At 51.9% G+C, this 14,077-nt stretch overlaps 1 protein-coding gene across 4 annotated transcripts in view; it reads left to right on the top strand.

Moving 5' to 3' along the window:
- Nucleotides 1-9,236, top strand: part of FUBP3 (far upstream element binding protein 3) — a 39,418-nt gene extending 30,182 nt beyond the window's left edge. For 3 of the 4 annotated variants that reach the window (XM_038164948.2, XM_038164950.2, XM_038164949.2), the window contains 6 exons: nucleotides 231-391; nucleotides 1,227-1,300; nucleotides 1,785-1,861; nucleotides 5,823-5,894; nucleotides 6,607-6,734; nucleotides 7,822-9,236. In XM_038164948.2, coding sequence (XP_038020876.1) covers nucleotides 231-391; nucleotides 1,227-1,300; nucleotides 1,785-1,861; nucleotides 5,823-5,894; nucleotides 6,607-6,734; nucleotides 7,822-7,830 — 521 coding nt within the window. In that variant the 3' untranslated portion in view covers nucleotides 7,831-9,236. The remainder of the gene's footprint in view (nucleotides 1-230; nucleotides 392-1,226; nucleotides 1,301-1,784; nucleotides 1,862-5,822; nucleotides 5,895-6,606; nucleotides 6,735-7,821) is intronic. The other variant, XM_038164953.2, reaches the window with a different exon arrangement.
- The last annotated feature ends 4,841 nt before the right edge of the window (nucleotides 9,237-14,077 follow it).

Genomic DNA, 14,077 nt, shown 5'->3' with positions numbered 1-14,077 from the left:
CCTAGAAAGCATTGCAATAGCTCATGGTTTTGGGTCATGCTTATGAGGTAGCAGGAAGAAGTGACATGAGCTCAGGTGATGTGGCTGCTTACGCTACTGCCACCCCCAGCCCACATTGCTGGAGGCACACAGAAGGTAGCTGAAACCATATCCTCTTTCCCAGAGTCTCGTTTTCTGCTTTTATGGAAGGAGTTGCTGAAACCCTTTGTCTTGATTTCCTTTTTCTTCAGGTGGCGAGAACATCAAGAGCATAAATCAACAGTCGGGAGCCCACGTGGAGCTCCAGAGAAACCCACCTCCCAACACAGACCCCGGTGTACGAATATTCACAATCAGAGGAGTTCCCCAGCAAATTGAACTCGCTAGACATCTCATAGACGAGAAAGTTGGTGTAAGTTGCATCTCTCATCTTGGTCTGTCTCTTTCAGAAGTGGTTTCTTCACTGCTAGGTACGTGTAGGCCTGGACTTGCAGGATGGCACAGAATGCACACGCTTACATTATTTAGCTTCAGAACCATTTGCTCGTTAACAGCTATGTTGATCTTTGGTCCTCAAGCATCCATTGGACTAATTTTTTGCTGTGGTCCCAGAGGAGGATCGAACTGTTTGCTGACACTGAGTGTAGTGGGCAGCTGTTTGAGAGGGAAAAGCAACTATAATAAGGGATAAGAAGGCTGGCAAATGGGATTTTGAAGGGAAGACAATAGTGTTACTGTGTGAAAATGGCACAGTCCTGGCATCACCACACTGAAAGTAACACTGAACCCCTTGCTCCAGTAAATCCAGGATGACTTTTATCTTCCACTTAACACAGCACTGTGGTATCGAAGCTTAATAATGTCAGGCTGGAGTACTGCTGGAGAGGGAGACTTGTTTAAAGAAAGTAAGGAGTGGGGAACAGAACTGAAAAACAACCTCTGTGCTGAATTACTTGAGGCAGCTTGATACCAACCTCAGGATCCAAGCTATTCAGAGGAAAACTTCTATCTGTTCCATAGTCCTGTTAGCCCCTTTGTGGCTGGCCAGAGCTGCTTTTGAAGCTGAGCTCCTGGAGTGTCCTGACAGTCCTGAGAACTACGTCCTTGGAGGATCAGTCACTTCTTTCAGGTGCTTGGGTTTAATGGAACACGTTCCAGGCTGTTTTCTCCCCTTTCTTACTGCTCATACTAGTTACCTTCACCCTCTGCTTAGAGCTGGCATTAAGTATTTGTGGATTCCATGACAGGGTACCAGCATGGGTGGACCTGGAGGATTTGGTCAAAGCCCGTTCAGCCAAGCACCCGCTACACCTCATCAAAAGTAAGCTTCTCCATCTCGTCACGGGTCTGTTGTGGGGAATGGCTGGGAGCTGTAAAAGCACGGGGAGAAGCGTGGTGGGCCCCGAACAGGTGGTATGTAAGTGGAGCCTCTTAAAAGGGAGCATCCAGAAGAGAAGAAACCTTTAAGCTTGACTACAGGAAGGATTTCAACTACTAAATCATAAACGAGGTAGGTATTGGCGTCTCCAAAATTCTGGTTTCTAGTGCAGTGAGCACAAAAAGAAGCTCGAGCTGCACACACCGGGGTGCTGCTCAGTACAAAGTGTCCTCACCTGGGCTTCACGAACAGACCAACATCCACGTGGTTAGCTGTTAACATCTGCACGTTTCCTTTTGTTCCTTTGTTCGCCTGTTTGCTCAGCAGTTGCTGACTACAAATAATTTTGTTTCTCCAGCCAGTTTCATGCATATGACCTGTGAAATGCGTTACTGTCTACTTCAGCATGCCTTTTTGTCTTCTGCAGTGGTCCTCAGGCGTTTATGACACAGGGTTGGGGCAGTACCTACCAGACGTGGCAGCAGCCTGGACAGCAAGTCCCAAGTAAGTGTTTAGGACCTGGGTTTGAGAAGGGTTGATGCCCATTTGCAATTGCCACTTCATGCCCACTAAATGTAGGTTCATCCGTAAGACCACTTCTGTGATAACAGCAAAATGAATTCCTGAGCAAAGGAAGTATGTGGAGGTGTGCTGTGGTGTTAGAGCTCAGAATAAGCCAAAGTCCATCAAAAACGGTAATGTTTTTTGTGCGCTTAACTGCTTATTGCTTCCCTTTTTGTGTAGAAACTTAGTCCTTGCTCTCTGTTCCTGTCTAGCAAAAAATAAAATCTGTTTTAGGTTTTCTCCTGCCAGGATTCTCTGAGCAAGCACTTGCCAGCCCCACTTTCCCCTAGCAGGCACACCACATATGATGGTGAGCCCTCCCATCTCTGTGCTCTTAACCGTATGGATTCTTGATTATTTTTTTGAACATTCTCCTTATGAACTCTTCTCCAACTCCCAGTCTGATGGAAAGACTGGGAAGTAGGTGCAGAAAATGGAGAAGAGGTTAAGTGTAGCTGTTGTCCTGCTTCATCCACACTGACTGTATCAGTGCCCTCTCTATCTCCTTTTGGGAGCTAATGGGAACTACTCAGCCTCCACAGTGCTAAATTCCCAGAACATAACCAGCTTTCAAATGAAAATAACAGTGCACAAATGCTGGTTGGTAGTTGTGAGTTCAGGAACTGAGTCCAGATCATCTCTGCCGTTGGGCTTTCTGTTCCTGGCTGGCAGGAGCAAAGTTTCTTCAGGGTTTAAGGTGTCCGTTTTTTCCCCAAACCGTTCAGTCAAAATTCAGCAGGTTGGAATGGAAGTTCCCCATTTCAGAATAACTGAAGTAACGCTGGTAGTGATGTTGGTAACTGCATCGTCCTGTCTTCAACTACCTCAGCAATGGTTTGTCCTAAGCAGAGCAGGTTTGTAGTCTGTTTGTTAATCTCAAAGGTTGCGTGATGGGCAGTAATGCCCAACAGAGTGTTTTTTTTAATCACAGTTTTTCAGGAAATAAGAATCTTTCCTGTGAAAACAAAAGCTAGCACCAAAAAAGCTGGGGACAAGGGTTGGGGGGGTAAGCTTAATTGTAAAGGGTTTTAAAGACAGGTGCCTTTTGGTGCTGTGGCTGGCTTAGCATTAAAGTAGATTATTATCTTCAGTCTGAATTCCCAATGTTTGAGGAACCTGAGATGGAAGAAGAGTTGGGGGAACGCCACCAGCGATTGCCTTTGTGATTCCCTATGGCACTGATCACATTTATTGTTGATGAAATTGTGCATATCTGAAATCTGGAAATCCTCAATGGTGCATTCTTCATGTTTGTGCATTTCTAGTGTGTTACAGCTGAACATAGAAACCCTGCATGGGACCAGGGACTTGGCATTAAGCTCTGAAAAATGCTTTGGGAGAGGGCTTCTGCTCCTCAGAAATCCTAGGCTAAAAAAATCATTATTTTTCCGTAGAGCTCTAGGGATATGTAAAAAGTCAGTAGCTTGGTTTTGAGGACAGCGAAATGCAGTGGCAGGCTTGAAAGGATTTTTTTTTTTTGTACAGGAGTGGAATAGTACAGTACTGAAGAGCAGAATTTTCCCACTAGCTTGTTTTACAGGAAGAAATGTTTTTTAAATCCATTCCTGTGCAATCCCCAGAGCGCTGGGCTTTCCTGAGCTCGAGGAATCAGCCTGCTCCTGCACCAGCAGAGCAGTCAGTAGGGCAGGGAAAGCCCTACAAAAAGATGTAGTTTTTGTCTTTACTTAAAACCTTTGAGTAAATGCTGAAACATGCTTTGCTAATTGCTTTGAGAGGTGTCTAGAAACTCACCTGAGTAACTTCCCCCTCTTCCTTATCTCCCCCAGACGTTCTCTTACCCTGCCCACCTGCCACTGGGAGAAAAATCTCCCCTTCTCTAACACACAGCCTTGTCCTCACGCTCACATCCTCTGGCTTTAGAGTTTGGTAATTAATAGAAGAAGCCCAGACCTTTGATTCCCCCAGGTAGTGCAGCTTGCATCCCGACAGCAAGCACTTTGCAGGGAGTTTGTCAGGTCCCTGTAGTTCCCAAGGGTCTGCCTTCAGTGATCCTGCCCCTGTGCTGGGTTTTGCATCACGAGGATGTGATTTGGGGACAGATGTCTTATTTCTGCTGTTGAACCTGACGGAAGAAGATCAGTTCTCTAGTTCTATGTCCGTTAGGATCCTCCACGCTCCTGTTTGTAGCCAGGCAGTCCCGGTAAGGAGAGGACAGAGGGGGTAAGGCAGTGCCCCATGCAAACCTCACCGCTCGCTCCTCCTGCAGCTCCCAGCACAACCCGGTCAGGCCAGGTGGAGCCCACAGCAGCACAGGAGCATTATTATCAGAAACTGGGTGAATTCCTGTTTTTACCCTTTAAGTTTTAATTCAAAAACAGCCTCAGGAAGGGTTCCCCTCCCTGCCTGTAGGAAACCAAGCGCTGCAGCCCGTGTTCGTGGCTCCTCCAGCCCATCAAAGCGCGGGCTGAGCCGTCCCCGGCTCCGAGGGCCAGATCCGAGAGTGCCCTCCTTGTGGGAGGAGGGGCAGGCCCCCACCCCCTACACATGTATTTAGATTTTAATTACTTCCCCCATCTTAAATAAATTAACTGGCCGGGGAAACGCTTGGCCGTGAAGCGCATTTAGCTGCGTGTCCTTTCAGCCTGCTGCGGACTGTAATTCTCCCAGAAGAAAAGGCATTGAAGGAGGCCCTTTGTCGGCATTAGCAGGTGGACAGTTGAGGCAGCCTTGACCTCTGCCAGCAAAGGTCCTGACTTGTAGCGTTGGTCAAGTCTTTTAACCCGCTTTTATGCCCCCGGACAGGACACTGCTGCCCTGTTCCCTCCACCCACCACGCTCACAGTGTTGTGTTCCCCCCTGCCCCCCACTTCAAAGCCCTCCTTCGGCCGCGCTGGGGATGCAGCAGGGGCACTCAGCCGGGCTAGAAGAGCTCCCTCCACCTCTCTCCCCTTCCTTGCTGCCATCCCTGTGCCTAGTGGCTTGCACTTGCCTTTCTTTGCAGTTTTTTAACCGCTGTGTTTTCCGTTCAGGTTTATTTGGGCTTGCTGAGGGCCCTTTGCTCCAAGGGAGCACAGGCTCCCTAGCCCTGCAGCCAGCAGGTTGGATGCTCCCCTTCGACACCGGGACGTGCTGGATTGAAGGCGTCTTGGTGTGGGAAAGAGGGGACCCTTCCCCCCTTTCTCTGAGGCTTTGGGGTCTGCGTGGTCTGCCCACGCAGGTCTCAGCTCAGTGCCCCAGCCCGTGCTGGGTTTCACGGCTGCTGGTGTGTTTGTGGCAGCTCCCCCCAGCCCTCGGCACTGCCGGGGCTTTGTGCAGAGTTCGTGGCCCCTCTGCTCCTGCAGGACTGAGCCAGGAGCCGTGTGGCTACCGCAGAGCTCTGTGCTGGGGCAGGCAGCGAGCTGCAGGCTCACACAGCCTTGTGGTGCAGATGGGCACTGCCCACCTGGGCTCCTTGGACATGCTCCACCTTCAGGAGCACAGGGGAAGGATGCAGACCCCAAAAAAACAAGAGATGGCTCAAAATGCGGCTGTTTCCGCAGTGGCTGGAGGCTGAGGGGCCAGGATCTCAGGGGTTTGAGCTGTGCTGTCCCTGTGCTAGACGGGAGTGGGCTTAGAGCCTCGGGTGGTCCACGTGCAAACCCAGCAGCTCCCAGTCGGTGTGTTACGGCTTGAGCGAGTCCCAGCGGGGCGGAGGAGAGGGGTGGAATTAGGCTTAAGGCACTTCAGCGATGCAGAGGTGAGACGAAATCAGGAGCTGGAGCTTTTCTTTGGCTTTCCCTGAACTGAGGGCACCCAACGCTGCGGAAATGTGGAAGCTGAAGCGTGGAGTCTGGGCAATTCAGGTAGCGCCAGGGCCTGTCTAGTGGAGAAGCAGATGTCACTGGCTGGAAACTGTCACCTGTTCCGTATTGACGTGCCCCTTGTTGTCATCTTTGCACAGGCCAACAGAGCCAGCAGCAGAACAGCCATCCCGATTACAGCAAAGCATGGGAGGAGTATTACAAAAAACAGAGTGAGTGAAACAGGGTTCCTGGAGATGAGCAAAACAGATTTAACTAATTCAATGACCTGCATCTCCGTCCCCTGGCGTTACCAGCTTCCAGTCCCCTGCAAACCCCCTCTGGTCCCTCCTGCTGGTGATGGTGCATGTAGTTCTTTGGCTGGAAGCTCTCTGTCGTGTTGCCTGCTGCTGGGTGCTCCCGCTGAGCTGCGGCCCTCAGGAGCCCCCGTGTCCACGCTGGCACTTGGCTTATCTCGGGGAAAATTAGCACACGCTGAGCACTGACGCTCACAAACCCCAGAAAGGTGAAGGTGGGTTGTCAGGAGGCAGGAAAACTCCACGCAGAGGTGTGGGGGAAAACCCTGAGCCTGCCTTTCTCTGCTCCGTTACAAGGCACCTGGCTCCGGCTTCTGGATCTGCATTTGCCACCTTGCTGCTGGAGCCTCCGGGCCACGGATGAGCCATGCAGGCTATCAGGCTGTCCCGGCAGCCGTGGGAAGGGTTTTTTAACGCTTTCTGCCTGCTCTTGGCTTGTCACTCGCCAGCCAGCGTAAAGCCTGTCCTGTCGCATCCAAACAGCAGCTCCCGGCGTCGCTCTTTCAGGGCTCTGCAGCTGTCGGAAGGGGGCTGGCTGTTCTTTGAGCTTTGCAGGAGGAGACCCTAACCCTGAGCTTGCCGAATTGCTCATCTCTCCCTTTTTTCCCCTTTTTTTTTTCCCCTCCAGGTCATGCTGCCAGCGCTGCTTCTCAGGCAAGTTCCCAGCCGGACTACACGATGGCTTGGGCAGAGTATTACAGACAGCAGGCTGCCTACTACGGGCAGACACTAGGGCAGGCTCAGGCCCACAGCCAGGTCTGTATTCGTGTTCCCTGAACCCCGCTGCTGCTCCCCTTGGGGAATTGGGGGGGTGTTGGGTTCCTGTGGCAAAGCAAGGAGGTATTTTGTGGCCGAGGAACTTAAAAATTGCTCGTTGCTATCGATTGCTACCGTCCTGTTACCTCAACACCAGAGTCTAATTTGCTTGGACAGGGTGTTTTTTTGGGGGGATAACCAAGGGGTTGCTTGTTTGTTTTCCTGGGGGCTTTCCTCATAATCCCCAAGCTGTTTTGTGGCTTTGGGGAATTTAGGTAAAGTGAACGATGGATCAAGGCAGCACGACACTGCTCCGTCCTGCCGACTTCGCCGTTTCTCTTGCAAGCTTTGTGCTAGGGTAGGAGCAGCGTGCTTGCCTGGGGAGTACCTGCCCTGAAAAGGAGGGGAAAACTATAGGGGAAAAGCAATTTGGATTAACCAGCTGCCAAGAAAAACGTTGCCTCACCTGTCCTTCAGAGCACTGGAGAGTTTTTTTGTGGGATTTATCCTGATAAATTCAGGGCTTTCCTGCGTGCCGCGTTTGCAGAGTGAGCATCTAAGCGTTTGGCAAAAAGCACGAGCAAACCACAGGCACCTTAGCGGGGTCAGACGCTTCTCCCCACTGAGTTGTTGCCTTCCCTCTGGCTCCTCAGAGCCAGCAGCTCTGGATACGGGAGGCACGGGGGAGCCTTCCCCGCTGTCATCCCCAGCCCCGCGCCGCCGGGGTCGAGCAGCGCAAGACGGGTGCGGCATCGGCGCTTGCCGCGGGCGCCGGTGAAGTGTGACCCAGAAGTGGTGATAAAAGGGGAGTTCTCTTCATCGCTCTCGCAAAGACCGAGCCTCTAGAGAAGGGAGATGTTGTTCAATAAAAGGCACCAGCTCCTGGAAGGAGAGCTCGGGGAAGGCAGGCGGTAGGGCAGAGAGCTCCGCGATAGCGGTTTCGGAGCATGGGTTGAGGTTATAGCCTGCCCTGCTGCAACGGGGACGGAGAGACCTGTGTGCGTGTCGGGGGAGGAGGGTTAGGCAGCTGTAAGAATTTGCCGCCGCCAAGTAACTTTTCCTTTATTTCCCCCCTCTCTCTCTCTAGGAGCAGTAGAACAAGGTCCTCGTGGCAATTTTTTTTTCTTGGAATCATTGTGGAAGAAAACCTTTTTGTAACAGAGGTTTCTAGATTTGCAACATTTTGATGAAGACTTTTCTGTTTGTTTGTGAAACACTAGCTGTAGGATAATCTATACTGAACTTTTCTAAGAATCAGGAACAATTAGTAATGTACTAAACTTATGGACATGCTGGTAATTCTGTTTCTAAATTTGTAAAAAAGAAAACAGCAAAAAAAAAAAAAAAAAACAAACAACCTCCGGGATTCTTTTTGGAGAGAAGCCAGAGAATTTGCAGGCACCAAAACGCACCCCAGAGCTGTGACATTTCAACATGTGTTTTTTTGTGTGGTTTTTTTTTTTTTCCTTTTAATTTTCGATCTTTTCTGTTGCAACAGAAAGAGTGGCTTGGAAGTCTTAGGTGGTATGTAACAAATCCTAAAAAAGAAAAAAAATTTTAAACAGTATTTAAATATTCTTAAATATGTAAATTCATTAAATGTTTTACTTCTAATTTCTTGTATCTTGGCTGTCTTTGATTTTATTGCATTTTTTAAAAAAACTGAACTATGATATGTATTGTAATTAATTATGTGAATTCTGTATTGAGACAGTTACTGTTTTACTGTCAGACAAGTTATGGGCGGGGGGGCATTTTGTAGGGTTTGTATAATTTCTAGAGTCTAAAGGGGTAATATAAAAACGTGTTAATTTTTTAGCAATACATTTTTTCATGTCTCCATTGCTAGTTGCATTTATGTATCTAAGACCTCCAAGCTTGTTTAAAAAAAAAAAGAAAAAAAAAAGAAAAAGACCTTCCTCTATGCTCTCAGAAATATAAATACTGTTATTTTTAATATTAAAATGAACCTGCTATTAGTACCTTTTAACAAACACTGTGGAACATAAAACCATATAAAAGGTAGTAACTATTTTTTAATTCCAAGGTGTTTTTTGCTTTTTCATTTCTTTTAAATATTTTCTTATCTAATATTTGTCAAATTACCTAGAGAAATAAATGAATCTAGTATTAACCACAGTATGCGCTAAATAATTTTGATTTAATAAAAGGGATAATATGATTTCCAATGTTTACTGTAGTGTTTCTTGTACAGATAACAGTGTATTTTTAAAGGAAAAAACGGAATTGAAGCTATTTTTTCTTGCCTTTTTAATTGCCCTGCGGGACATTCCGTTTTGAAATGTACTGAAGTTACTGTTCTTGGGTTCTTTCCTTATTTTTCCTTATGCTTGAAATGTCTAACTATAAAGAAAACGCAATTGGATAATGTTGAGCATGGTGTTTAAAAAGAAAAAGAAGTGTTCTTTTTATTTGACTGACAGTTGCATTTTACACTCTATATAATAAAATTCCCACAAGGTGTCTTGTGGGTGAAGTATCTCCTGTCTCTTTCTCTCCGTTCGCTCCCTCTCTGCGCGCCGAGCTCCCCGCTGCCACCCGGGGCTCGCGTGAGGACTTGGGGATGACTCCGTTACCTCAACTTCGAGCCTTAATTCCCGTGCGACCCCCTTCCTGTCACATCAGAGTGCCTTTTGGCACCACCTCATTCAGCGTTTCCCCAGTTAGGTGCTGGAACTGGAGCCATCCGGGCCCAAAAGATCAATTTTAATAAAGGGAAGTTTTCTATAAGCGGGCACGGAGACTCAATCTGCGGCTGCAGAAGTGTTTTATCACTTGTCAAGGAGGCTCAGCCCCTGGTTTCAGCACCCTGAACTTGTTGCTCTTCCACAGCTTTGGTTCCTTGTGCCTGGGGCTCGCCGGGCACCCTTTGGATGGGATCAGCGGAGCAGCGCGGGGCCGATGGGGAGAGGCAGAGAGCGCGGTGACTTCGCGCTGTAACCAGGCCAAAGCTGCTGGCGGCTCTGCCCTGCCTTGTAAAACGCGAGGTTTGTGCTCCACCACCCAAAAGAGCTCTGCCGCTGTTACCCAGACAGCTGTAGCGGAGAGTTTACAGCCGGGGGAAGGGAGGGAGGAAAGAAGATCCCATCTGCAAAGCAGGGAGTGGGAGGCATGTTGAGAGCCGGAAGAAAAGGAGATGTAGCATCTCTAAATATACCTCCAGAGAATCAAAGAGAGACAGTGAAAGATGGGATAGTAAAAGCCACTTGGAAAGAGGGGAGAGGGGGGAAAAAATGGCTAGAGGAGGGCATAAAGGCTGCTGATGGGAATTGGGAGCGGGCATTACCGAGAAGACTTCCTTCTAATTCATCTTCCAAGCTCTGTGCCAAAACAGCATTTGGCATGGTTCACAGGGAGCAATTGTGTGATAATGAACCCTAAGGTGTCCCTTAATTGAAGACTGAGTATTACAGATTGTGCCAATAGTCGTAAATGGCACAGGATTGTGGGAGGATGCATTTTCTTAAATGTATCTGTAAGTACAGATTAGTGAGTCTCCCCAGTGAAATACCCATACTATAAATTATGGAAATATCTCTTTCTGATGCAACCTTTTATTGAGGGGGTGGGGCAGCAAAAGAAAATAGTTTGCAAGCCTTTGAAATTTGGCCTGTCATTAAGATGGTGCCTGCAAAGCTGGGTTTTCATCAGCAGTCTGGTGTCCTGGCAGGCTAAAGTGCTTGAAATGTTCCCAAGTTCAGCAATTTGTTTTCCATTATTGCTGCCCGCTCGGGGCAGAGGGGCCGCAGCCATTGAACTGCCCCGCTGCTACCAACATGGCTCCTGCTTGTAGGGCAGGGGCTGGCGGCTGCCCTGGCACCTCCCGCAGAGCCAAGGGCCCTGTGCTGGGTTCCTCCAGCCCTGTGGGGTGTCCTGGGGGCTGGGGCTGTGATAAATCCCCCCCTGGTGCTGCTCTGGGGGCTGTAGGTACCTGCTCAGGTCCTGTGGTTCAGGTGTGGTTTGCTGCCCAGAAGCTGCTGCGGTGCCTCCAGGAGAGGAACCAAATCTCTGCTCGGCTTTGGGCAGGTTGAAACCTCAGAATAAAGCGGGTTTAAGCACGGACCGACTTAATTCTTTTTTTTTTTTTGGGGTGGGGATCAGCGTGGCGTTGCCTCCTGGTGGAGGTCGGTCCTGGGGTTGAGGAGGCTGCGGCGAGGGGGCCCAGGGAGCGCCCTGCACCCCGCTGTGGGATTTGGGGCCAGGAGCCAGAGCTGGAGGAGACCCCAGGTGAGTGCCCAGCAGCGGTCCCCAGCCCCATCCGAACCCACCCTGGCTCACTGGCTCCCAATTTTCCCTGTCGTTTACGGGCAGCCCCCCTTCCCTCACCGCACACCCTCTCCGAGGCTTCAGCCCCTCCGGGAGCCGCACTCGGGGCCTTGTTTCTCTCGGTGCGTCCCCTGCCGTGCTCACCAGCTCCTTCCACACGGACATTTATTGCAATCCTGCAAAGCATCTCCGAGCAGCAGCCCGAAAAAGCACAGCACGTAGCATCTCATCAGGTTAACGATCACCCCACCGCCCTCCCGGGCTCTATATTCGGTGCCTGAACAGGCACGGGCTATTTCGGGAGCAGAGGGGAGGCTTCAAGGCAGCCTAAAATACTTTCTTTAATTTTGCATGATTTCAGAACAAACTGCATTATGGACGCTGCAAGTTAAACCCGAGTGATCATTGAAAAGAGACGAGCGGGCACGGGGACTTTATTTTTTTATTTTTTTTTCCTGGCTACTGAATATTTCATGGCGTGTTTTTGAGTGCCGCTGTATTTACAGTAAGGTGGGTGGGGAGAGCTCGTGGCTTTTTGGCACGACGTGGATGTTCACAGCCTCACCTGCCCTGCGAGAACACGGGGTTCCTGAATCTGGGGTCGTTTTCCAGGGGATTTTTGGGGCTGTGGCACATGCGGGGGGCTCAGAACTGATGGAGTCCTCGTGCAGAAATGGTGTCGGTGCATCCCGTGGAGCACCACATGGGTTTTATTCGCTGTAACGAGCTCTTTGGCCTTGCCACCGTGGCTGCCGTGGATATTTTTTGCCCAGACGTGGCAGAGGCCGCTCGGCTCAGTGGGGGTGAGCAGCCCCCTGTGCTCCCCCTGTCACATATGGGGCATTTCTCTGCTCTGCCAGGGCTGGAAAATAAAAAAAGGGACCGCAGGCAGCGAGCAGGGCAGAGGCCGAGCCCCCATCCCATCCCACAGCACCTCGGTGGGGTCTGGGGATGGGGCAGGCAGCCAGGGAGCAATCATTCACCCCCAGGGCATCGGGGACGGGTGCCCCCAAATCCCTCCAGGCCTGGGACATGGGGCTTGAGGGAGGCAACCCCAAAAGAGCATCACGGGGCGGAGGGGGGCAGGTACCGGCAGCCCCAGCTCATCTTCCCACCCTTCCCCTTATCACCTGAGGAAATCCTATTTCAAGGCCGCTCTAAAGGAGCCTCTGATCTCTGCAGAGGCCGGCTCGCTGCCCTCTAATCCCGGCCAGGCCGGGGTGCAGGTGCCGCGGGCCCGGGGGGATTAGCCGGTGCCTTCCCTTTGTGCGGGCCGTCACTCAGCCACGGCCGTGCCCACCGAGCGGCGGGGCTCCTTGTCGGGGCCATCGGCCGGGGAATATTAAACTTGGCCGCCCCCGAGCAGGCCGGGGCCGGGGTTTTGGTGCTGTTTGTGCTGTGGAGAAGTGGGGCTGCCAAAGGCCGGGAGCCATGGGAGGCCTCAAGGCCTGTGATGGCGCCCGCTGCAGGCCTTGTGCTGGGAACCCACACACGGCTCCTGCCCCTCCTGTCCCCTGCTCACTGCTCCTGAATCCCATTTGGGACCGGCCAGTATGGGTACAGCAGGCCTGGAGCTTCACGGCCGGCCTGGTTCCTCCTGGTGGAGGGGCAGGAGGGAGCCGTGGGGTCCCCAAATTCGTGCCTGCTCCCCTGGGGCTGCTCGCCCTGCCCTGCCCGAGCCGGGCTGGTGTCGTGGTGTGGGGGCCAGCGGGGGTCTTTGGTGCTGGAGCTGCTGCTGAGGGAGATGCAGGTGGTGGTGGTGGGAGATAGGAGAGGTGGTGGGGTTTGGGAGAGGTGATAGTGGGGTTTGGGAGAGGTGATTGTGGGGTTTGGGAGAGGTGGTGGTGGGATGCAGGAGACGGAGCAGTGGGATGCGAACGCCCTGTCACGGGGGCCAGTTTTCCTGCTTCTCCACACCAAATCTCCTTCTCTCCCTCCTGCACCATTCCATCCAACCTCTATCCACGGGGAGCCCCTTCAGCATCCACCCCCGGTGTGGAGACCACAAGGATGAGGACGAGTGAGTGGGGTCTGTCCCCAGCCCCACAGCCTTGCTGGAAACCCTGGGGAGCACCCAGGGGGGACCCCCCTGTGCCTGCCTCACCCCAACACATTCGGTGAGGGGCAGCCCTGGCTCAGAGCTGTTTTATGGGGCTGTTTTCACACTTCCCGTGCCGGGGCTGCTTTGGGGGGGCTGGCAGCCGTCCGCCCACGCCGGCGGTCCCGCTGGCCGTGCCGCAGCACCGCGGGGCTGCGAGGAGTTACCGCCGCAATTTGCCACAATCATGTTTCATTTGCAGGCCGCCTGAGCCGCGCGAAGCTGTCAGATGCAGCCGGGAAGGCGAGGATGTTTGTTGGTTTGTTTTTTTTTTTTTTCTTCCTTTCCCTGTTTGCTTTTGTGTGCCGTGACCCCCTCGCCAAAATAATCTTGGAAATACTACTCAAAAAAAAAGAAAATTCAAAAGGGAAAAAAAAAAAAAAAAGACAAGAAAGAAAGTGAGAGCGGAGGGGAGAGCACTCAGCATCCCTCCTCGGCTCCGCGGCCTCCCGCAGAGTGAAATGGAGGCAAATAATGCCCTAAAGCTCCTTTTTCGAGCAGCGCAATCAGCCCGCCTGGCTCGGAGGGGCGGCAGCGCTGTGTGCTGGAGAGCTCGCTCGGGGGGCCACGGCTTCAACGTACCGAACCCACCGTGCCCGGACCCTCCAAGGGGCTGGCTCTGCTCGGAGACCCCCCAGCCCTCTCCTTGCTCACACTCTCCAGGAGGAGAAAGGGAACCAAAGTCAGAGCACGGCTCAAAGGGGGCACAGGGGTCCTATCGGCTCCATCCCATGGATGTTCCCCCACCCCAGGGATGGCCACTCTCCTGTTTCCCCCTGGGGAGGTGGCGGTGCCTCCTCCGTGCCACCCACCTGCATGTGCCCCGTGCCACCGTGTCCCAGCAGGAGAGGCCAGGGGACACAAGGAGCTGCCCGGAGCGAGGGGCACACCCTGGGGAGACCCCCTTGGGTCCCCCACTGCCCGCCGTGCTCCCCTCATTGCCACCCAGCTCTGCGGG

This window comes from Anas platyrhynchos, chromosome 18, assembly GCF_047663525.1.
Source record: "Anas platyrhynchos isolate ZD024472 breed Pekin duck chromosome 18, IASCAAS_PekinDuck_T2T, whole genome shotgun sequence".
In the NCBI taxonomy this organism is placed as follows: domain Eukaryota; kingdom Metazoa; phylum Chordata; class Aves; order Anseriformes; family Anatidae; genus Anas; species Anas platyrhynchos.
This window is presented reverse-complemented; position numbering and strand designations above follow the sequence as displayed.